Raw genomic sequence first — 25751 nt, 5'->3', positions numbered from 1 at the left:
CATATTCTCAATGTGAATGAGGCCTAATTGTCATGTGTGATAGAAGGAAAGAGGAGATGTCGGCTAATTAAAAGAGAAGAATGGGGATTTTATTTATGAATCATACTTACCTAGGTGGAGACTACATCCGTCCCCCGCCGGCTCTAAGGCTGAGAACCGAGTAATCAAACACAGCCGATCACTCAGTTCTCTGAGCTCCCTGAGCAGAGAGATGGTGGCTGTCAGTCTCTGGCTCTCTGCTCTGCCCCCCTCCCCCCCCCACGTGGTTCACCTAAACACTGGGCTGTGGAGGAGGGGGAGCCACCCGCTGAGAGGCTGAGCTGGCTGCCGGTCCAGGCAAGTGGGCGGATCCCAACTATATGGGTGCGATCTTTCCCCGCCTGGACCGACTGACATCAGCCGAGGGCTGAAAATGGGTCACAGGAGAGCAAAACAATCTGCACTGATGTGATCAACAGGAGAAGTTCAACCAAACAGTCTTAAGCTGTACTTCTCCTTTAATAAATCGATCACATGATCTGTCTCTCTGCTCCTGTTTGGCATTACTTGTGACAATTGATAAATGTCCCCATTTGGAAGGTCCTTCAGGCACCCTCTTTCCTAGTCCAGAGGGTCTCCACGATCCCCATCTCATAGTCCAGGGCCTCCAGACACCCCCTCTCCTAATCTGGGGTCTACAGGCACCCCCTCACCTAGTCCAGTATCTTCCTTGTACCCCCCTTATCCAGGGGCCTTTGCCACACCAACCACCATTTCCTAGTCAATGGCCTCCTCTGCACCCAACCCCCTAGTCCAAGGCCTCCTCTGCACTCCTCCTCTAGTCCAAGGCCTCCTTTACAGCCCACCCCAAGTTCAGAGCCTCCTCTGCACACTGCTCTCCGAATCCAGGTCCTTTATCAACCCCACGTTTCAAGTCCAGGGCCTCCTCTACACCCCCCAGTCCAGGGCCTCCTCTACACCCCCCCTCCCAGCCCAGTACCTCCTCTGCACCCCCCCCCCCCCCAGGTCAGGGCCTCCTCTGTGCCCCCTCCAGCCCAGGACCTTCTCTGCATCCCCCAAATCCAGGGCCTCCTCTACACCCCCCAGTCCAGGGCCTCCTCTGCACCCCCCCCCAGCCCAGTACCTCCTCTGCATCCCCCAAGTCCAGGGTCTCCTCTGCACCCTCCCCCCAGGTCAGGGCCTCCTCTGTTCCCCTCTTCAGCCCAGGACCTTCTCTGCATCCCCCAAGTCCAGGGTCTCCTCTGCACCCCCCCAGGTCAGGGCCACTTCCAGCCCCTCCAGCCCAGGACCTTCTCTGCATCTCCCATGTCCAGGGTCTCCTCTGCACCCCCCCAGGTCAGGGCCTCTTCCAGCCCCTCCAGCCCAGGTCCTCCTCTGCATCCCCCAAGTCCAGGGTCTCCCCTGCACCCTCCCAGGTCAGGGCCTCTTCCAGCCCCTCCAGCCCAGGTCCTCCTCTGCATCCCCCAAGTCCAGGGCCTCCTCTGCGCCCCCTCCAGCCCAGGACCTCCTCTACATCCTCAAAGTCCAGGGTCTCCTCTGTGCCCCCCCAGGTCAGAGTCTCCTCCGCACTCCCCAGCCCAAGGCCTCCACTGCACTCTCCATTAGCCCAGGGCCTCCACTTCACCACCCAGTCCAGGGCCTCTTCTGCACCCCCATCAGCCCAGGGACTTTACTGCACCCTCTGCAGCCCAGGGGTTCTCTGGGATGCCTCACGCAGAAAAGACATAGGCTGTTTGGACACTGAGAGGGAGACCTGCCTGTCCATTAAACTTGATTGGGCGGCAGTGACACCCTTAGAGAAGTGCGGGTGGGGGTGGCATCCCCCCTATAGATGCGTCACCTGGGGCAGAAGCCCTCCCTGTCCCCCCCTAGTTTCGGCCCTGACAGCGGCATCCTGGTGTATGGTAGAGGTTGTCTTTCTGAGCCATTATTGTAACATTTATTGGAACGTCATTATTAACTCTTTTGCTGCCAAATTATTTTAGGCCTGAAGATTATTAGTTAAAAAAGTCAATATTATATATGAAATTATATTATTATATATTTTCTGAAAACAACAACCCTGGGGAATAAGATAGCGGTGGTTCCTTTTTTATGTCACATGATATTATCGGTTTGTGGAACCCAAAAGTGTAAGTAAAAAATACAATAAAGTTAAATTTAGGTCACATGATTGCAATGTATTTTTCATTTTTTGGTCAAATATAAAAGATGAGATTGGGCTGAGTAAATGGATACCCAACATGTCCAAGCCTTGCATGCGCCCGTGAAACGGCGACAAAATTCAGTACGCTACATTGTCCATAGGTGACACTTTAAAAGCCCCCTATAGGTCATCAGTTTAGAGATAACTGTGAATAACGCCCCGAGAATTATTGACCTCAATCTGGAATATGTAACATATATCGTAATCAAAGTATTTTAACTATACTTTATTTGTCATCACATAGGTGACAAATAGTCCCCCATATGATGATTTTCTTGGTCCCCCAGGTGATGATTTTTTTGGTGACGGGTTCTCTTTAAAGAGACATCAGGGGTCTTTTAGACCCCTGATGTCTCACCTGTCATTCAGAGAAGCTAACATAGTGCAGATTGTGCTCCATTAGCTTCCTCCTTGGCCATACTGGCTGGGGAAAGCGACACCAGGACCTGGAAGTGATGTTTTACAGGAAGGGGGGGGATCAGCGAATTTCAGGGGTGCACGTTGGGGGTGGGAGGGTGGCAGTTATGGGGGGTGTTGAAGTGACTGTTCAGGGGTGCACGTTGGGGGTGGGAGGGTGTCAGTTATGGGGGGTGTTGAGGTGACTGGTCAGGGGTGTATGTTGGGGGTGGAGGGTGGCAGTTATGGGGGGTGTTGAAGTGACTGGTCAGGGGTGCATGTTGGGGGTGGGAGGGTGTCAGTTATGGGGGGTGTTGAAGTGACTGGTCAGGGGTGCATGTTGGGGGGGAGGGTGTCAGTTATGGGGGGTGTTGTACACGGCTGAGTGTCAGGTCTCATGTACACGGCTGAGCGTCAGGTCTCATGTACACAGCTGAGTGTCAGGTCTCATGTACACGGCTGAGTGTCAGGTCTCATGTACACCTGTATATCCTGCTACCCCATCCTGGTAATCTTCTCACCCATTCGAGACCCCTCCCGACCTCCTCCTGCGGATGCGGACACGGAGCAGGCGACGTTTTGACCACCGCAGACCGAGCAATACCCAGATCAGTCCAGGTGGTGCGGCCGTACACGTAGGCGAGGTGAGCAATAGAAGACACAGAAGATACGGTCAGAGATCACTCGGCCTCCCTGCAAACTCTGCAAGTGAGGGTGAAACATCTGGAGGCAAGGGCCGAGGATTCTGAAAACCGTAATCGACGCAATAATCTGAGGATTATAGGACTCCCTGAGGGGTCGGAGGGCTCTGACGCGTCCACCTATACTGAGCGGCTGCTACGCTCACTGTTTCCACAGGCAGCTTTCTCCCCCTATTTTGCTGTTGAGAGGGCCCTCAGGATGCCACCAGCCGGAGGCCCTCCCGGGGCCCCACCTCGCACGTTTATATTTCGGCTGCTGAACTAGAGACCGAGACCTGATACTTTGCGAATCCCGCAAGATGGTGGATATCCGACATGAGGAGGCCCAGCTGATGTTCTTCCCGGACTTCTCGGTGGACACCCAGAAGCAGCGCAAGTCCTTCGACGTGGTGAAGCAAGCACTCAGAGCCAAGGGACTCTATGCTATTTCCTGCCCGGCTTCGTGTTCAAGACGGCGAAAGTGTTCGATTCTTCACTTCCCCTAATGAGGCCTCACAATGGTTGAACACCTTGGCCCGTCACTAGGGGGGACATCATCCTGACACCCAGCAACTGCTCCCTGCAGCGGTTTGGTTTTGGAGAATCCTGTTTGCTCATGATGTTGCTATATAAAGTTCCTTTGGCCTACTGCTCTGTCACTATGAAGCAGCTAATCCAGACAGGATCTTATGTCTGAGGTCAAGAAAGGGGGTCCTCATAAGATTGTACCCTCAGCTTCTTTAGCAAGGCAGTGGTGGTCTTGGAGGTGTGTTTGGGGTTGTTATCATGTTGGAATACTACCCTGCGGTCCAGTCTCTGAGTTATTTTGAGGGGACAGCAAATTTACACTGTTATACAAGCTGTACACTCACTACTTTACATTGTAGACAAGTGTCATTTCTTCAGTGTTGTCACATGAAAAGATAGGAGAAAAGATTTACAACTGTGAGGGGTGTACTCACTTTTTTGAGATACACTATATATATATCTATGTAGCACCTACCCCCGAAGGAGCTGCTGTTTAAATTTTCGGGTCTTCCCGTTACCTCAATGTTTCACCGTGTCCATCACAGGGGTCCCATTAGAGAAATGTTCAATGATGTCTGCACCAAACACTTAGTTTCCTTTTCTTCAGTTCTTTTATTTAACAAAGTCAGACAGAGGGATGGAGAGTTAAGGGAGATTCAGATACCTGGTATTGCGGATCAGGGTATTTCTTCGATCCAGAGGACAAATGGTTTCCTCAACTGGATATAGCAGTCACCGGATAGGTCTCTCTCACTGACCTAGTAGCCGGTGCAATGCTCGGACATCGTCTCTGCCACAGACTTGAAAAATCACGTTACAATCCTCTGCCACAGGATGGCGTAAGCGAACTTTTGCAAGATTAAAGCATAATTGCACAGTACCAGTTTCTTTCAGCCGATCCGGCGATACTGTGAGGTAGGTGACCCGGGGTGCATCCTTCAATTGAGTTTCCAGGCTTCTCCTGAGATACCAGCATACTTTGCTCGGTCACCTCTAGAGAAGTCCTCCCTTGGTTTCCTTCAATCGATCGGCTTCTCCCCACAGGCAAGACAGCACAGGACCAACCTCTGGATCAGCAGACCCCAGAACTCCTGGGCCTACTTCTGTAGTAGCAAAGCTTCGGGCCAGCCGGCCCCATGGACAGCAGAGCTGCCACGGCACACCTTGGGCCAGGAGGGCCTTCAGGTCGGGAACGAACCCAGAGAAATTGGCGCCTGTACCTTAAGTACCCTTACCCAAAATGCACGGCGATCGAACCACTGCCACCGGGTTATTTCTGAGTAAAAGGGGTACCCAATACATCCAGCCTGTTGCATTTCCAACACTTACAGGTGGCACAGCGACACCCACGGCCAAGTGGAAACTGACACAACCCAGCTGAACTGATACAGAAACCAGAGAATTTACCATAATTAGTCTGAGCTAAACTACAGCTTCAGACAAACTTAAATTTACATAGATAGCACCTGCCCATCAGGAGCCGGGCCCTACATATATACACCAAATAGGCGAAGAGTATAACAGGTAAATGTTTTCCATCATGATGTTTCATGAGATCCCAACCTACATACAAAAATACATTGAAACTCAATTCAGTAATAAGCCCCATAGGGAGCATTTTATTGGGATCATGGATCCCCTTCACCTTATTTTGTTTTAATAACAACTCATGATTGTACGCCACCGCCTCCGACATAGGCAGTGAGGAGGCCTCTGTGTATATATATATATATATATATATATATATATATATATATATATATATATATATATATATATATAAAACACCTCCAGTGCTCACCACCTGTAAACCAACACGTGCATTGCACACAGCATGGAGAGGTAACCCAGATGTGTCCCGACTCTTTGTCTCTTACTGTACCTCTATACCATTGTCCCACTTTAATTACTGAAAATATATACTGACACAAAGGGTGGGATTAAACTGGCCGTTTATCGGCCCCTTTATTAAAATAAACAATTATGTAAATAATACAAAATCCAAAGAAAAACATAACCTTTTGGTTGCTGATCCTTGGAGGCACTAAATCTCAAAATATTTCCTTGTATCGGTATAAATGATTTCCAAGGTTCCTCCCCCACTGAACCGACTCGGGACAATCCACACTCTACAGATACACCAGATAACCCACCATAACTGGCATTCCACCGGGACCCCTACCTCTGATGTGTCCCAATCATCTGATTAAAGTAGTTTATTTAAAAATGCCTCCAAAGACCAAACCGCCACACCCTGGAAGAGAAAAACAAACAAAACAACAGACATAAAAAATACCCAAACCCTATAGGGCCGGCTGGCGGGAACGTTTCTCCTCCCCGTGTGTGCTGTCCGGATGTCCGGTCACCTCTGACCTCACTCACTCAGTGTTATGCCCCTCACTACACGTGACTGAGGTGTATTCGGGCACACTGTTAACTCCTCTCATACCAATGCATTCCAGTAGGCGCAGAATCCTTTTGAACTTTTATTGATACAAGATAGAGTAAAACTGTAACAGATACAGACAAAATGCAATTAATAAAGATCATACAATTAGTGCCTACCTATCTATCTATCTAGCTGAAGATACAATTAGTAAACATACCGAAGATGGATCCGGATGGCTAACGTAGAGCTTAGCAGCAGATGTGTATGCTTCCATGGTAGGAAAAGATGAAAATGGTGGAGGAAGCTGATGCAAGGCCTGATGGGATTGAAAGTACGGAGGCTTTCATGTACCAAATCTAACCTGCTATACTAAATGACTACATGAAATAGATATAGTGCAGTTATGCAAAATGGTCACTAGATGGCAGCATAGAGCAATCTAATTAAATCAAAAAGTCAATAGGAAAATCACAAGCCTTATTACAGAAGGCATGACACTCCCCGCTTGGTTTCCCACGGATACCACACATCATGGCACTCCGGAGGAGAGTAACAAAATAAGTTTAGAAACAGGTCTGAGGAAAAGTTTAGGCTGGCCTTGCCTAATAACTTTGAGCTCAACTTTCCTGACGTTTCCATCTTCACTGGGAAACACTTGGGTTATCAGACCCAAAGGCCACTCGTTTCTCCTCGATTGAGAGTCTTTCATGAGAACGATGGCACCAGGCTGTAAGTTGGGTTTGCTGTCTTGCCACTTGTTCCTGGTCTGTAGATTAGACAAGTATTGTTTCTTCCACTTGTTCCAAAAGGTGTCAGCTAACACTTGTACTCTTTTCCATTGACATCTGTATAAGTCCTTTGTGTCTAGATTGACTGGAGGAGCTGTGATCACCTCAACTTTCTGAGTGAGCAAAGTGGAAGGTGTAAGCAAGAAAGGATCTTCAGGATCATTAGGTATAGATGTCAAAGGTCTGGCATTCATTACAGCTGATACTTCAGCCATGAAGGTTGTCAGAGTCTCATGTGTGAGTTTTGAAGCAGTAGCTCTTTGTAAGGACTTCCAAGTGGAGAATTTGAGGAAGCGCTTGGATCCCAACAGTTGGTTAGAAATTGTTGTATGTAGTGTGGAAACCTGAGGACGGATATCTGAGTCAGATTCAGGTTCTAGCAGTACATATGTCTCCCTTACTGGAGTGGTAGGCACTGACTTGTGCAGGAAGGGTGGTCCTGTGAGCCATGTAGTGTCTTTGAGACAGGATGCTGGTACAGACCTTGTAGCATGATCTGCTGGGTTATGATCAGTTGAGACATAATGCCACTGGTTGGGCTGTGTCGACTTCCTGATTCTTAGGACTCTGTTGTGTACATAGACATAGAATCTCCTACTTTCGTTGTAAATGTAACCCAACACTACCTTGCTGTCTGTGTAAAACTCTGTGTCCTCGAGTTCTAGATCCATCTCAGATGTAATAAGTTCTGCTAGTTCTACTGCTAGTACAGCAGCACACAGTTCCAATCTTGGAATGGTGGTTTCAGGACATGGTGCTAGCTTGGCTTTGCCCATAACAAACCCAATATGAACTTGGCCCTCGATGTCTACTGACTTGAGGTAGGTTACTGCTCCTATTGCTTTAACTGAAGCATCGCAGAATACACATAACTTTGTAGACTGAACCCTTGTGGGAGGAAAGTGGGTGTATGGTCTATGTACGTGTAGGTTGGATAAAGTCTTTAAAGAATCTCTCCATGTTACCCATAATGTCTCTTTCTCAGGAGGTAGTGGAGAATCCCAATCACATGTGTCTGCAGTAAGCTCTCTAAGCAGAATCTTACCTTGGATGGTAATTGGTGCTGCAAACCCGAGTGGATCATACAGGCTGTTGATGGTGGATAAGACACCTCGCCGTGTGAAGGGCTTTGTCTCTTGGTCAACCTGAAAGGTAAGGGTGTCAGACTTGAGTTCCCAGTTGAGTCCTAGGCTGCGTTGCATAGGAAGGGAGTCTGTAGCTAAGTCCAGATCTTTGAAGTCACTGGCATAATCTTGGGAAGGGAAGGCCTCCATGACGACCTTGCTGTTTGATGCTATCTTATGCAGTCTGAGATTTGAAGAGGCAAGCGTGCTTTGAATCCTCTTGAGTAGACTTATTGCAGCTTCAGGTGAAGAAAGTGATTTCAGACCATCATCTACATAAAAGTCTCTTTCAATAAACTGTGTAACGTCTGCAAAACATGCACTTTCATGCGGTATTCTGTAATGTTTTTAGTAGGGTCATTGTCTTTGAACCATAGGAATCTCAAGAAGTTCCTGTGTTCTTCCTTGACTTGGAAGCTGTGGAACATTTGCTGAATGTCTGCAACTATTGGCAACTGCTTCTTTGCGGAATCTGATGAGAACACCAAGAAGTGTGTTGTTGAGATCTGGTCCCTTTAGGAGGACATCATTTAATGAGACCCCTTGATGCCGTGAGCTGGAGTCAAACACTACCCGGATTTTACCTGGCTTCTTGGGGTGGTAGACACCGAAGATTGGTAGGTACCAGCACTCTTCATTGTCTTTTAGAGGTGGGGCTATCTCAGCATGGTCATCCTCAAACATCTTACTCATGAATGAGAAGAAATGCCCTTTCATTTCTGTTTTTCTTTGAAAATTGGATCTGAGGGAAGAAAAGCGTTTAAAAGCTTGTTCTCTGTTGTTAGCAAGATGGGGTCTCTGCGCTTTGAAAGGCAGGGGTGCCACCCAGCTGTTTTCGTTGGTTTTGTAGAACCCCTGTCTCATTATCTCCAAGAAGATATGATCTTCAATAGATGGGCCAATTTTGTGATCTTCTTTAGTCCTTTGGAAAACTGAGCACCCTAAATGATTCCTGTCTTCATGACAAAGAAGATTAGCGGTGTAAGGGTTGGAATGAATTACACTGGCAGGCTTCTCTCTTACAAGGAATCTGTTGGTGCAAGGCTGAAATAGGGATGGACGCCCGCCTTCTAGTGTCTTTGTAAAGAAAGAGTTCACGCTGGTTGGTTTGTGAACACTCCCTAAGCATACGTTGCCTATGATGACCCATCCTAGATCTAGTTTCTGGGCATAAGGGGAATTGTGAGGACCATTGATTTGTTTTCTCACCTTGTGAACTCTGATGATGTCCCTCCCAAGGAGAAGCGCTATCTCGGCCTGGGGATCCAGTTCAGGGATGAGATGTGCTATGCCCTTCAGATGTCCGTGATGAAGTGCCACCTCTGGTGTAGAGATCTCCTCTCTATCCGTTGGGAACTGATTGCACTCGATTAGAGTTGGCAGAGGTAGGGTTGTCTGACCATCAAAGGATTCGATTTGGTAACCAATGGCTCTTCTCCCAGTTTCTTCACTTACCCCTGTACAAGTCTTAAGTAAGTATGAAGAGCCGGCTTCCTTGATTTTGAAAGTGTCAAAGAAGGCTGAGCTGGCGAGTGATCTGTTGCTTTGATCGTCCAGGATCACGTATAGCTTCACTGCTTTCTCTCTGCGACCCGTGGGGTAAACTGTGACAAGACAAATCTTAGAGCAGGATTTGTTAGACAGACCTTCTCCACAGACTTGGGTGCACCGGGGTGTAACTACAGGAAGTACTGTGTCTTGTTGCTCCCCGCTGTGCTCTTCCAATGGGGGTGAGGGGGTAAGAGTCCATGGCGCTGGCCCTGGATGTAGAGCTGTGTTGTGCTCTGAGCTGTTGCACTCAGAGCAGTTGATGCTCACCTTACAGTCTTTCCCAAGGTGAGAAGTTGATGCGCAGCACCTGTAACAAAGTCTGTTTTCCTTGAGGAAGGTTTTGCGATCTTGGAGAGTCTTTTCTCTAAAACCTCTGCACTTTGACAACGAATGAGGCTTCTTGTGAAGAGGACACTCTCTGCTTGGATCCTGTGTTGGAGATACACTTGTTTTGCGTACTGCAACAGGTGCGTCTTTGAAGTTGCGGGTTAGAGCAGGCTTACTTGACCTAGGGTGAGCAGAGTCAGATGATGAGATGTCAAAACTAGGATCATTTTTAACCTTTGCTTGATAGCGAATAAAGTCCACAAAATAAGAGAATGGTGGGAAGGGGACGTTGTGCTTTTGCTTGTATTTGGAGCCCCGTGAAATCCAGGTTTCTTGAAGCCTGTAAGGTAGCTTTTGCATTATAGAGTTAACGCCACGGGCTGTGTCCAGAAAGGCAAGGCCTGGCAAGTCTCCTTCTGCTTTGGCTATTTGGAGTTCTGTCACTAGGTCACTCAGTTCTCTCAGCTTCTGGTAGCCTTTGTTAGGAATCCTGGGAAAGTCCTCTATTCGCTTAAAAAGAGAGTTTTCTATAACTTCTGGGGAACCGTAACATTCATCGACCCTTTCCCATATCATGCTCAGCCCTCTGCTTGGGTAATTAATGTTAATGTCTCTGATTCTCCTTGCATGCTCTGACGACTCATTCCCCAGCCAATTGACTAAGAGGTCGGCTTCTTCACTTGCATTTAGCTCAAGGTCTCTAGTTGCATTTCTGAAGGAGGAACGCCATGCTCTATAACTTTCAGGGCGATCGTTAAACTTTGCAAGTCCCTTTGCTAACAGTTCACGTCGTGCTAAGAACTTGAAGAAATCTGACATACCTTGATAGTTGTGTGAGTAGCCAGGGGGCGCTCTGTTGTGCCAGGAACTTGGTGGGTATTTGCGGTCATCAGAGATACAGTCGCTGTGTCTTTTAACCCGTCGTTCTTCATTTTCGATTTGGTCAACTGTGACGTAGTGTTGTGATAGCCTGGCTGCAGAATGTGCTGAAAACTGACTGAGTGCGGGTTTACTTTCTTGCTTGACGTAAGGCCTGTGAATGGCAGGGGTTGATTCCGCTCTCGGTGCTGTAAGTGGGCAGTTGTCTGGTTCGGCGTGTCGCCGCACATATTCTGAGGTACGCTCTGTACCGTCGTCAGGAACGGATTTTCTTTCAAGTACGTTGCTGAGCCGCTCACTGGTGGGCTTTGCAAGTTCTTCTAAGATGTCTGCCTCGGCCGCAGCAGCCGCTGACTCCTTCTCTGCAGCTAGTTCCTCCAATGCAGTTTCCATACGTAACTTTTCTAATTTAAGTTGCATCTCGGCCGCAGCTTTTATTTCTTTTTCGGCGAATGCAGCTTTTATTTTGGCCTCCTTTGCCGCAAAGTCAGCTTTTACTTTTGCAGATTCCGCCTTTGCGCGGGCAATGGCAATTGTTTTGCTTTTCACTGACCTCCTTGTGCTCATGGAGTAAACTTCTGACCTTGTTGTGAAGTGCTCTGACTTTGTCTGTGACATGTTGTCCAGCTATATGGAAGATGATAACACTGTTGTATTACTGGCGTTCTGTATGATAGCTGTGCTTAGAAGCCTTCGTTTTACTGTTATGCCCCTCACTACACGTGACTGAGGTGTATTCAGGCACACTGTTAACTCCTCTCATACCAATGCATTCCAGTAGGCGCAGAATCCTTTTGAACTTTTATTGATACAAGATAGAGTAAAACTGTAACAGATACAGACAAAATGCAATTAATAAAGATCATACAATTAGTGCCTGCCTATCTATCTAGCTGAAGATACAATTAGTAAACATACCGAAGATGGATCCGGATGGCTAACGTAGAGCTTAGCAGCAGATGTGTATGCTTCCATGGTAGGAAAAGATGAAAATGGTGGAGGAAGCTGATGCAAGGCCTGATGGGATTGAAAGTACGGAGGCTTTCATGTACCAAATCTAACCTGCTATACTAAATGACTACATGAAATAGATATAGCGCAGTTATGCAAAATGGTCACTAGATGGCAGCATAGAGCAATCTAATTAAATCAAAAAGTCAATAGGAAAATCACAAGCCTTATTACAGAAGGCATGACACTCATCTTGTAGTACCTCCCCCTTCCTTGCTGTTAACCAATCTCCTCACAGCCTCTAGTTTCCTACATAAAATTTTAACCCCCACTAGCCCGGCTCCCCTGTGCACCTATTCATGCAGCCAGTGTTGCCAACCGCCCGTAGATTTACGGGCAGCCCGTAAAAACAACCCGTTTTTCGGGGCGCCCGTGAATGCCCGTTACGGGCACCGGTGCCCGTAAAAATGATGGCCGCGAGCCGGCCACGCAACTGCGCATGCGTCGTTCCGAAGCCGGCCGAGCTCGGGAAAGCTCGTACGCGCTCGGCCGGGCGGCGCATGCGCAGTAACGTAATACCACCGCCCGGCGCCATTTTCGAATCGATCGAGCGCGGCGGCAAGGCAAGCTGACAGCTGAGCTGAGCCAGGCGACGAGGCGACTCTGTCCTGTCATGCAGTGCATGACTTGGCTGGCTGCACACACAGGAGGTACGGAGAGTGAAGCTGTGGGGGGGATGGGATTGGGATCTAAAGGAGGACATTACTGGGACTGGAGCCGGGAGAAGTAATATGATGGTGAATAATAGAGCACATCAGTCTCTGTCCCTGGGCCCTGGCTGCATGGCATATGCAGGGGACAGAGACTGATGTGCTCTATTCACCATCATATTACTTCTCCAGTCCACATCAGATTCATCAGTGTGCTGTGTCCTCCTCCTGTACCCCTTTCACCTCTCCACAGGTCAGGACAGAGGTGAAAGGGGTACAGGAGGAGGACACAGCACACTGATGAATCTGATGTTTACTGGAGAAGTAATATGATGGTGGACAGGGGAGGAGGCTGCTGTGAGGATGTGTCCTGTCCGCAGTCTTTGTCCACCTCCTGTAGCATGTCCGCAACCTCTGTCCCCCTCCTGTGGTATGTCCGCAACCTCTGTCCCCCTCCTGTAGTATGTCCGCAACCTCTGTCCCCCTCCTGTAGTATGTCCGCAACCTCTGTCCACCTCCTGTAGTATGTCCGCAGCCTCTGTCCTTCTCCTGTAGTATGTCCGCAGCCTCTGTCCACCTCCTGTAGTATGTCCGCAGTCTTTGTCCACCTCCTGTGGTATGTCCGCAGCCTCTGTCCACCTCCTGTAGTATGTCCGCAGTCTTTGTCCACCTCCTGTGGTATGTCCGCAGCCTCTGTCCACCTCCTGTAGTATGTCCGCAGTCTTTGTCCACCTCCTGTGGTATGTCCGCAGCCTCTGTCCACCTCCTGTAGTATGTCCGCAGTCTTTGTCCACCTCCTGTGGTATGTCCGCAGCCTCTGTCCACCTCCTGTAGTATGTCCGCAGTCTTTGTCCACCTCCTGTGGTATGTCCGCAGCCTCTGTCCCCCTCCTGTGGTATGTCCGCAGTCTTTGTCCACCTCCTGTGGTATGTCCGCAGCCTCTGTCCCCCTCCTGTGGTATGTCCGCAGCCTCTGTCCCCCTCCTGTAGTATGTCCGCAACCTCTGTCCCCCTCCTGTAGTATGTCCGCAGCCTCTGTCCACCTCCTGTAGTATGTCCGCAGCCTCTGTCCTTCTCCTGTAGTATGTCCGCAGCCTCTGTCCTTCTCCTGTAGTATGTCCGCAGTCTCTGTCCACCTCCTGTAGTATGTCCGCAGCCTCTGTCCTTCTCCTGTAGTATGTCCGCAGCCTCTGTCCACCTCCTGTAGTATGTCCGCAGTCTTTGTCCACCTCCTGTGGTATGTCCGCAGCCTCTGTCCCCCTCCTGTGGTATGTCCGCAGTCTTTGTCCACCTCCTGTGGTATGTCCGCAGCCTCTGTCCCCCTCCTGTGGTATGTCCGCAGCCTCTGTCCCCCTCCTGTAGTATGTCCGCAGCCTCTGTCCCCCTCCTGTAGTATGTCCGCAGCCTCTGTCCACCTCCTGTAGTATGTCCGCAGCCTCTGTCCCCCTCCTGTGGTATGTCCGCAGCCTCTGTCCCCCTCCTGTGGTATGCCCGCAGCCTCTGTCCACCTCTTGTAGTATGCCCGCAGCCTCTGTCCACCTCTTGTAGTATGCCCGCAGCCTCTGTCCCCCTCCTGTAGTATGTCCGCAGCCTCTGTCCACCTCTTGTAGTATGCCCGCAACCTCTGTCCACCTCTTGTAGTATGTCCGCAGCCTCTGTCCACCTCTTGTAGTATGTCCGCAGCCTCTGTCCACCTCCTGTAGCATGTCCGCAGCCTCTGTCCACCTCCTGTAGCATGTCCGCAACCTCTGTCCACCTCTTGTAGTATGTCCGCAGCCTCTGTCCACCTCTTGTAGTATGTCCGCAGCCTCTGTCCACCTCCTGTAGTATGTCCGCAGCCTCTGTCCACCTCTTGTAGTATGTCCGCAGCCTCTGTCCACCTCCTGTAGTATGTCCGCAGCCTCTGTCCTTCTCCTGTAGTATGTCCGCAGTCTCTGACCATCTCTTGTCTCTTATCATGTCTGCAGTCTTTGAGGGGATCCTAGAAAGGATTCAAGAGTGGGAGTGCTGCCGGGATGGGGGTTACGGGAAGAGACAGACACGTGTGGACTGTGGAGAGGAGACTATAGAATAGCCACCAAGCTGGAGCCATCTGACTGAGCCCTGCTTGGTGCACCTGAGAGGAGGTCAGTGACAGTGCCGCCAGGCCAGTCTGGGGGGGTCACTGATGTAAGGCGGAAGTGAATACAATAATGTAAGGGGGCACTGATATAAAGGTTCCCCCCCTATATTAGTAATACCCCCCTTACCTTAGTGTATTCACACTGCGGAAGGTGGTCTCTGGTCACCATCCTGCAGACTCTGATGTAAGGGAGAACTCTCTGCTGGCCGGGTTATAGTAACCTGACCTTCATGTAAATTGAGAAATATGTTTTTTGACTTTTGTTTAACTTAAACACATTGCTAATAGCACTAGCTATGTGTTTATAGTTCAAATATTAATATTTGCAATGTTTAGCACTAAAAACAGTAATTGTAGGTACTTTTTTTGCAGGGTCAGTAAAAAATGTGGATCTGCCAGTAAATTTCATGGGTTTTTTTTGCCAGTAAAAAATGGGCACCGTTTGTAAATTTTGACGTTCTGCCAGTAAATTTCACTTCGGGGGGTTGGCAACACTGCATGCAGCCCTGCGCTTATTTTATTTTTGCTACGGGGTGTAGTGGGTGCCTCCCATCTGGTGAGACACACCCCCTCTCTTCCTCAGTGATAATATCTGTGATGAGGGGTGTGGCTATTACTCAGCTCCGCCAGCATAAAACACTGCAATGAGAGGGCAGAAAGTGCATTTCCCAAAAAAGAAAAAAGGTATTTTTAGGCAATTTCCAAGCAAATAACGTCACAAATTATAAAAGTTACATAAATTTGAGACTTCAGTTGCGTTTTAAACAATTCTCTGTTTTCTCAGGTAACTATGTGAAGAACCTATGTACAGAGACTTCTGACACCGAGTGCCAGCCATGTGAAGATGGAAGGTACACATCCAACTGGAACTATGCTAGAAGGTGCATAAACTGCAAATCATGTGGTAAGTCCTTAATGGTGGCTACATACATTTCCACCTGACGTTGTGTGCTGGTGGTTGCGGGAACGAGCGCTGGCCGGCAGTGGGAACCACCGACACCGAGGTGAACCACGCCTAACATGTGTGGTCTGAGATAGGAAGAACAGCTGAGAGTCCTGCTTTACCAAATGTGTGGGTGGTCACCTATGGGTCACATGTGGGTGTTACCAAGGGTGGTCTGTCTAGGAACGCCCACCCCTCCAGAATGTCACCCACCCATCAAGGCATATTGTTATCTGCCTAACTCCCCCCATGAGCCCGCCCACTGGTTCCATCACGGCTGAAGACTCTTGAGAGGAGTCTGAGGCTGGACATTGTAAGGCTTTCAGGACACATTGTACAGCCCCCTTCCGGCCCCTCCCACCAGCCATCATCTGCCTGCATTGCATAGAGAGGCGCAGAGTCCTAGTGATGACATCACTGGGTGTAAGAAAAAAAAGGTATGTCATGAAAATGGAAAATCTTTATTTAAAAACCTTATTAGCTTGTTGATAAAAGGGAACAGGAAACCAAGTAATACAAATTATAAGTAGATTAAACTTTAGGTTCATAATGAGGAATTTTGCACCTTTTCCTTTCTTGGATGTGGTTAATTTTGTCCAAACATCACAGTATACAGTATACAGTATATACTTGGGTTTGGGTAATATTTTGGCTCACATTATTCTGTTTTCTACCTTTGTACTGCAGATCCACCGTTAGTTGAAAAAGAAAAATGTTCCCGTACAAAGAAGCAGCAGTGTGGTTGCCCGGATGGGTATAATTGTACCCAGTCCTCCGGGATGGGCCTTTGCCTGGTCTGTAAACCGGATGTGATTCCAACTACTGTCCCATTGCCGACCGAGCCGATCGAGACAAGAACTACCCCAACTTCATCCAGTGAGATTCCTTTTCTTCACTCTTCATACTTCACTTCTTTCTGTCTATTAATATTCACCATGTTATTAAAGTGTACTTATAGTGAATAGTAGTTTTCAGTTTTGGATGGAGTAAGGCAACTACCCTGTCAGCTATTTGCTGAAAAAGTACTAAAAGGAATGCACTTTATCCAAGGGTGTGCTACTAAATGGGGGGCATTGGACCCAAGGGTGTGGTACTAAATGGGAGGCACTTTACCCAAGGGTGTGGTACTAAATGGGAGGCACTTTACCCAAGGGTGTGGTACTAAATGGGAGGCACTGGACCCAAGGGTGTGGTGCTAAATGGGAGGCACTGGACCCAAGGGTGTGGTACTAAATGGGAGGCACTGGACCAAAGGGTGTGCTACTAAATGGGAGGCACTGGACCCAAGGGTGTGGTACTAAATGGGAGGCACTGGACCCAAGGGTGAGGTACTAAATGGGAGGCACTGGACCCAAGGGTGAGGTACTAAATGGGAGGCACTGGACCCAAGGGTGAGGTACTAAATGGGAGGCACTGGACCCAAGGGTGAGGTACTAAATGGGAGGCACTGGACCCAAGGGTGTGGTACTAAATGGGAGGCACTGGACCCAAGGGTGAGGTACTAAATGGGAGGCACTGGACCCAAGGGTGAGGTACTAAATGGGAGGCACTGGACCCAAGGGTGAGGTACTAAATGGGAGGCACTGGACCCAAGGGTGAGGTACTAAATGGGAGGCACTGGACCCAAGGGTGAGGTACTAAATGTGAGGCACTGGACCCAAGTTGTGGTACTAAATGGGAGGCACTGGACCCAAAGGTGTGGTACTAAATGGGAGGCACTTTATCCAAGGGTGTGGTACTAAATGGGAGGCACTTTATCCAAGGGTGTGGAACTAAATGGGAGGCATTTTACCCAAGGGTGTGGTACTAAATGGGAGGCACAGGACCCAAGGCTGTGGTACTAAATAGGAAGTACTTTACCCAAGGGTGTGGTACTAAATGGGAGGCATTGGAACTAAGGGTGTGGTACTAAATGGGAGGCACTGGACCTAAGGGTGTGGTACTAAATGGGAGGCACAGGACCCAAGGCTGTGGTACTAAATAGGAAGTACTTTACCCAAGGGTGTGGTACTAAATGGGAGGCACTGGACCCAAGGGTGTGGTACTAAATGGGAGGCACTGGACCTAAGGGTGTGGTACTAAATGGGAGGCATTAGACCCAAGGCTGTGGTACTAAATGGGAGGCATTAGACCCAAGGCTGTGGTACTAAATGGGAGGCATTAGACCCAAGGCTGTGGTACTAAATGGGAGGCATTAGACCCAAGGGTGTTTTACTAAATGGGAGGTTGTCCAGTGGTGGGGTCCTCTCCAGCTCCAGAAGATGGCAGCGGTGTCATTTTGCCGCAGTGTGGGGACTGGTCGACGATTAGCACTGCCCATCTGGGATAAAGAGACACATGGATCACATGGCCGTGGATCACATGACCGTGGATCACATGACCGTGGACTGGGGCAAGTTTAATCTGCCTTGAAGGGCTTTAAAAAAAAAATCACTTTCTGCATCTTCTTATTAAGAGATCTAACACGTCACAATTACAATCTTCTTGTTAGGAAATAGTAATCGTCACTAGGGGTCTATTTATGAAAAAAAATCTGCGAACGTCTCAAGCATTTGCACAGCGATCAGAAATAATCGCTGTAATGTTGTAATCTGTTTCTTAAGATCATCAGCTCCATCTAGTGGCCATAATGTAGTATTTTCTGAAATACCTCAATTAGCAGAATGCAGCATTATGGCCACTAGATTGAACTGATGATCTTAGGAAATAAACAAATTACACACATTATGGCAATTGATCAAAAGTTCCCAAAGTCCAAAAAATCAAATCTATCTAGGCACATTTCTCATATATATGGACCACAACAGTCACCTCTTCATAAAATCTTTAGTAAACATCTCAGCCACATATTTACATTAGTTAGTGGTTGACAAATGTAAGTCTCTGACTCAATGTCCTGGAAATTCCCAAGTCACGTCCTCGCTGGGGTTGATCGCATGTTGGAAGGGCTCATGTCCATCTAGTTATAGGTGTTAGTATGGCAGCCTTTATCTTTTAATTATACAATTTTATAAAGGGAGGTTATCGCTTTCCTGAGGCTTCTTGGGGTAAACAGAGACCCGTATACAATGTGTCATTGATATACCAATCATTGTCTAACCACACGGCCCTGGAAGGTCAGAATACCCACCCACAAATCTACACCCCCCCACAAATCTACACCCCCAAAAATCTACACCCCCATCACAAATCTACACCCCCATCACATCACAGCCCCCCACAAATCTACACCCCATCATATCACAGCCCCCACAAATCTACACCCCATCATATCACAGCCCCCACAAATCTACACCCCCATCACAAATCTACACCCCCATCACATCACAGCCCCCCACAAATCTACACCCCCATCACATCACAGCCCCCACAAATCTACACCCCATCATATCACAGCCCCCACAAATCTACACCCCCATCACAAATCTACACCCCCATCACATCACAGCCCCCCACAAATCTACACCCCCATCACATCACAGCCCCCACAAATCTAAACCCCCATCACATCACAGCCCCCCACAAATCTACACCCCCATTACATCACAGCCCCCCACAAATCTAAACCCCCATCACATCACAGCCCCCACAAATCTACACCCCCATCACAAATCTACACCCCCATCACAACACAGCCCCCCACAAATCTACACCCCCATCACATCACAGCCCCCCACAAATCTACACCCCCATCACATCACAGCCCCCACAAATCTACACCCCATCATATCACAGCCCCCACAAATCTACACCCCCATCACAAATCTACACCCCCATCACATCACAGCCCCCCACAAATCTACACCCCCATCACATCACAGCCCCCACAAATCTAAACCCCCATCACATCACAGCCCCCCACAAATCTACACCCCCATTACATCACAGCCCCCCACAAATCTAAACCCCCATCACATCACAGCCCCCACAAATCTACACCCCCATCACATCACAGCCCCCACAAATCTACACCCCCATCACAACACAGCCCCCCACAAATCTACACCCCTATCACATCACAGCCCCCACAAATCTACACCCCCATCACATCACAGCCCCCACAAATCTACACCCCCATCACAAATCTACACCTCCATCACAACACAGCTCCCCACAAATCTACACCCCCATCACATCACAGCCCCCACAAATCTACACCCCCATCACATCACAGCCCCCACAAATCTACACCCCCATCACAAATCTACACCCCCATCACATCACAGCCCCCACAAATCTACACCCCCATCACAAATCTACACCTCCATCACAACACAGCTCCCCACAAATCTACACCCCCATCACATCACAGCCCCCACAAATCTACACCCCCATCACATCACAGCCCCCCCACAAATCTACACCCCATCATATCACAGCCCCCACAAATCTACACCCCCATCACAAATCTACACCCCCATCACATCACAGCCCCCACAAATCTACACCCCCATCACATCACAGCCCCCACAAATCTACACCCCCATCACATCACAGCCCCCACAAATCTACACCCCCATCACAAATCTACACCCCCATCACAACACAGCCCCCCACAAATCTACACCCCCATCACATCACAGCCCCCACAAATCTACACTCCCCCACAAATCTACACCCCCATCACATCACAGCACCTCCACAAATCTACACCCCCCCACAAATCTACACCGTCATCATATCACAGCCCCCACAAATCTACACCCCCCCACAAATCTACACCCCCCCCCACAAATCTACACCCCATCACATCACAGCCCCCACAAATCTACACTCCCGCACAAATCTACACCGTCATCATATCACAGTCCCCACAAATCTACACCCCCCCCCCACAAATCTACACCCCCATCACATCACAGCACCTCCACAAATCTACACCCCCCCACAAATCTACACCCCCATCACATCACAGCACCTCCACAAATCTACACCCCCCCACAAATCTACACCGTCATCATATCACAGCCCCCACAAATCTACACCCCCCCCCACAAATCTACACCCCCATCACATCACAGCACCTCCACAAATCTACACCCCCCCACAAATCTACACCGTCATCATATCACAGCCCCCACAAATCTACACCCCCATCACATCACAGCACCTCCACAAATCTACACCCCCGCCCCCACAAATCTACACCCCCATCACAACACAGCCCCCCACAAATCTACACCCCCATCACATCACAGCCCCCACAAATCTAAACCCCCATCACATCACAGCCCCCACAAATCTACACCCCCATCACATCACAGCCCCCACAAATCTACACCCCCATCACATCACAGCACCCACAAATCTACACCCCCATCACAAATCTACACCCCCATCACAACACAGCCCCCCACAAATCTACACCCCCATCACATCACAGCCCCCACAAATCTACACTCCCCCACAAATCTACACCCCCATCACATCACAGCACCTCCACAAATCTACACCCCCCCACAAATCTACACCGTCATCATATCACAGCCCCCACAAATCTACACCCCCCCACAAATCTACACCCCCCCCACAAATCTACACCCCATCACATCACAGCCCCCACAAATCTACACTCCCCCACAAATCTACACCGTCATCATATCACAGTCCCCACAAATCTACACCCCCCCCACAAATCTACACCCCCATCACATCACAGCACCTCCACAAATCTACACCCCCCCACAAATCTACACCCCCCCACAAATCTACACCCCCATCACATCACAGCACCTCCACAAATCTACACCCCCGCCCCCACAAATCTACACCCCCATCACAACACAGCCCTCCACAAATCTACACCCCCATCACATCACAGCCCCCACAAATCTACACCCCCATCACATCACAGCACCTCCACAAATCTACACCCCCATCACAAATCTACACCCCCATCACAACACAGCCCCCCACAAATCTACACCCCCATTACATCACAGCCCCCACAAATCTACACTCCCATCACATCACAGCCCCCCCACAAATCTACACCCCCTTTACATCACAGCCCCCCACAAATCTACACCCCCCATAAATCTACACCCCCATCACATCACAGCCCCCACAAATACCCCATAAAATAACAGCCCCCCACAAATGTGCACCCCATCATATCACAGCCCCCACAAATCTACACCCCCATCACATCACAGCCCCCCACAATTCTGCACCCTATCACATCCCCCACAAATCTACCCCCCCATCACATCACATTCCCTCACAAATCTACCCCCATCACATCACATTCCCTCACAAATCTACCCCCCATCACATCACATTCCCTCACAAATCTGCACCCCATCACATCACAGCCCCCAACTTTCCTACCGTACTCAGGTACATAGAGCGGAGAGCAGGAGGCACAGCAGCTTTGGATGATGGGCAGGAGAGGAAGCTACTGGAGCTAACATTTCAAATTAACTGGCAGCTGATTGGTTGCTAGGATGCAGGGCGGTCCTAGCAACCAATCATCAGCTTCGTAACATAAAAAGCTAACTCCAACAGCTCCCTCTCCCACCCGGTCCGGATGGGACAGTGACTCGGTCCGGATGGGGCAGTGACTCGGTGCGGATGGGGCAGTGACTCGGTCCGGATGGGACAGTGACTCGGTCCGGATGGGGCAGTGACTCGGTGCGGATGGGACAGTGACTCGGTCCGGATGGGGCAGTGACTCGGTCCGGATGGGGCAGTGACTCGGTCCGGATGGGGCAGTGACTCGGTGCGGATGGGACAGTGACTCGGTCCGGATGGGGCAGTGACTCGGTCCGGATGGGGCAGTGACTCGGTGCGGATGGGACAGTGACTCGGTGCGGATGGGACAGTGACTCGGTGCGGATGGGACAGTGACTCGGTGCGGATGGGACAGTGACTCGGTTCGGATGGGACAGTGACTCGGTGCGGATGGGACAGTGACTCGGTGCGGATGGGACAGTGACTCGGTGCAGATGGGACAGTGACTCGGTTCGGATGGGACAGTGACTCGGTGCAGATGGGACAGTGACTCGGTTCGGATGGGACAGTGACTCGGTGCGGATGGGGCAGTGACTCGGTCTGGATGGCTCAGTGACTCGGTTCGGATGGCTCAGTGACTCGGTTCGGATGGGGCAGTGACTCGGTTCGGATGGGGCAGTGACTCGGTTCGGATGGGGCAGTGACTCGGTTCGGATGGGGCAGTGACTCGGTGTGGATGGGGCAGTGACTCGGTCTGGATGGCTCAGTGACTCGGTTCGGATGGCTCAGTGACTCGGTCTGGATGGGGCAGGGACTCGGTTCGGATGGCTCAGTGACTCGGTTCGGATGGGGCAGTGACTCGGTTCGGATGGGGCAATGACTCGGTCTGGATGGCTCAGTGACTCGGTTCGGATGGGGCAGTGACTCGGTCTGGATGGGGCAGTGACTCGGTCCGGATGGGACAGTGACTCGGTGCGGATGGGACAGTGACTCGGTGCGGATGGGACAGTGACTCGGTCTGGATGGGGCAGTGACTCGGTGCGGATGGGGCAGTGACTCGGTGCGGATGGGGCAGTGACTCGGTGCGGATGGGACAGTGACTCGGTGCGGATGGGACAGTGACTCGGTCTGGATGGGGCAGTGACTCGGTGCGGATGGGGCAGTGACTCGGTGCGGATGGGACAGTGACTCGGTCCGGATGGGACAGTGACTCGGTGCGGATGGGACAGTGACTCGGTCTGGATGGGGCAGTGACTCGGTGCGGATGGGGCAGTGACTCGGTGCGGATGGGGCAGTGACTCGGTGCGGATGGGACAGGTGTGATCCGGATGGGACAGTGACTCGGTGTGGATGGGGCAGTGACTCGGTGCGGATGGGGCAGTGACTCGGTGCGGATGGGGCAGTGACTCGGTGCGGATGGGGCAGTGACTCGGTGCGGATGGGACAGGTGCGATCCGGATGGGGCAGTGACTCGGTGCGGATGGGGCAGTGACTCGGTGTGGATGGGACAGTGACTCGGTGTGGATGGGACAGTGACTCGGTCTGGATGGCTCAGTGACTCGGTTCGGATGGGGCAGTGACTCGGTGCGGATGGGACAGTGACTCGGTGTGGATGGGACAGGTGCGATCTGGATGGGACAGTGACTCGGTGCGGATGGGACAGTGACTCGGTCTGGATGGGGCAGTGACTCGGTGCGGATGGGGCAGTGACTCGGTGCGGATGGGGCAGTGACTCGGTGCGGATGGGGCAGTGACTCGGTGCGGATGGGACAGGTGCGATCCGGATGGGGCAGTGACTCGGTGCGGATGGGGCAGTGACTCGGTGCGGATGGGACAGGTGCGATCCGGATGGGACAGTGACTCGGTGTGGATCTGCCCCTTAGTGATGTCTGGTCTATATCCTCCTGCCATGCGTTTATAGTTTGTCTTCACAATTTAGATACCCTCTATGACATGTTCTCCTTAATATCAAGGTGGTCTCTGTGTAATGGATAACCATTCTCCCTTTCCATAGATAATCCTCCATGGGTCATCACCGTCTTCATCGCTGTAGTGCTCACAGTGGGCTCTATTTCGCTAATATTCCTCATACACCGCAAGAAGTCCAAGATCATGGCGAAGCTCGGTGAGTGAAACCTTTACTTACTATAGAGGTCTATTGAAAAAACAGTGATCAAGTGTCGCGCAAAAAAAACTTGAACCGCCACTGCGCTATGCTACAAACCAAAAAATAACTGTAGCTGCCAACTTAAAAAAAGATAATGTGAAATAGTATTCTAAATAAATAAAATAGTGGCGCTATAAATAACATGAATAATTTGAATTATAGTGAATCAGATAAACTATAGTGATGGCTGATGGTATAAAGTACAGTAACGGGAGGTACTATAACTATACCAAACAAACATATATATAATATATATCCATGATATTCCAAATAGTTAAACCTTTCCTTTAGTGACAAAAGAAAATAATAAAGCAAATAAAGAATCTAAAACAAATATCAATAAACAGTTTGTGCAATATTAAAAATAAGCTGATGTAACAAAGTCCATGCAAAATAATGTGTGTCAGAAAGGTGGATCTAAAAGAGCAATCTTCCTGTGCCATAAAAATCTCCTCCACCACACCGGTTGTGATTGTGATCCACTCTTATGGAACCGCACTCACCAGATGAAAATTCCTTGCACTCTCATTCTCGGCGTATAAGAAATGTTGAAGCCCCCCAGGGGGCTGCTCAGACTGGATAGAGTTGTGTCCACAGCAGATGGGGCTCTTTAATTAGCAGCACTCCTCAACAAGTGGAGGGATATCACCATGAAAAGAAATAATGCCTCCAATAGTGTGATAACGTTTAAGAGCATTTATTGAATTATACAAATTAGGTCTTCTACCATTGTACTCACATTCTAAAAAAGTTACAACAGCATAAACAAAAACTCCTTGTGACTGTTAATGGCAAACTACTGGAGGTCACAGCATACAAATCTCACCCCTCCCCCTACTAGAAAGGTCTATTGCAGGTACAGTCATAGATCTGGATCTGAATACTGCCCTCCGGTGGAGAGATGAGGCATTGCTTACTAGAGAGGTCTATTGCAGGTACAGTCATAGATCTGGATCTGAATACTGCCCTCCGGTGGAGAGATGAGGCATTGCTTACTAGAGAGGTCTATTGCAGGTACAGCCATAGATCTGATCTGAATACTGCCCTCCGGTGGAGAGATGAGGCATTGCTTACTAGAGAGGTCTATTGCAGGTACAGTCATAGATCTGGATCTGAATACTGCCCTCCGGTGGAGAGATGAGGCATTGCTTACTAGAAAGGTCTATTGCAGGTACAGTCATAGATCTGGATCTGAATACTGCCCTCCGGTGGAGAGATGAGACATTGCTTACTAGAGAGGTCTATTGCTGATATAGTCATAGATCTGGATCTGAATACTGCCCTCCGGTGGAGAGATGAGGCATTGCTTACTAGAGAGGTCTATTGCTGATATAGTCATAGATCTGGATCTGAATACTGCCCTCCAGTGGAGAGATGAGGCATTGCTTACTAGAGAGGTCTATTGCAGGTACAGCCATAGATCTGGATCTGAATACTGCCCTCCGGTGGAGAGATGAGGCATTGCTTACTAGAGAGGTCTATTGCAGGTACAGCCATAGATCTGGATCTGAATACTGCCCTCCGGTGGAGAGATGAGA

The 25751-nt window shown here is 49.6% G+C and overlaps 1 protein-coding gene across 1 annotated transcript in view; it reads left to right on the top strand.

Moving 5' to 3' along the window:
- The window catches only part of LOC141105509 (uncharacterized), a 157249-nt gene that overhangs the window by 105070 nt on the left and 26428 nt on the right, over positions 1-25751 (top strand). Inside the window, exons 3-5 of the mRNA XM_073595367.1 lie at positions 15435-15554; positions 16281-16469; positions 24061-24171. Coding sequence (XP_073451468.1) covers positions 15435-15554; positions 16281-16469; positions 24061-24171 — 420 coding nt within the window. The remainder of the gene's footprint in view (positions 1-15434; positions 15555-16280; positions 16470-24060; positions 24172-25751) is intronic.

Source organism: Aquarana catesbeiana, linkage group LG08 (genome assembly GCF_042186555.1).
Source record: "Aquarana catesbeiana isolate 2022-GZ linkage group LG08, ASM4218655v1, whole genome shotgun sequence".
In the NCBI taxonomy this organism is placed as follows: domain Eukaryota; kingdom Metazoa; phylum Chordata; class Amphibia; order Anura; family Ranidae; genus Aquarana; species Aquarana catesbeiana.
Note: the sequence above shows the minus strand (reverse complement) of the source record. Positions and strands in the feature narration are given on the sequence as shown.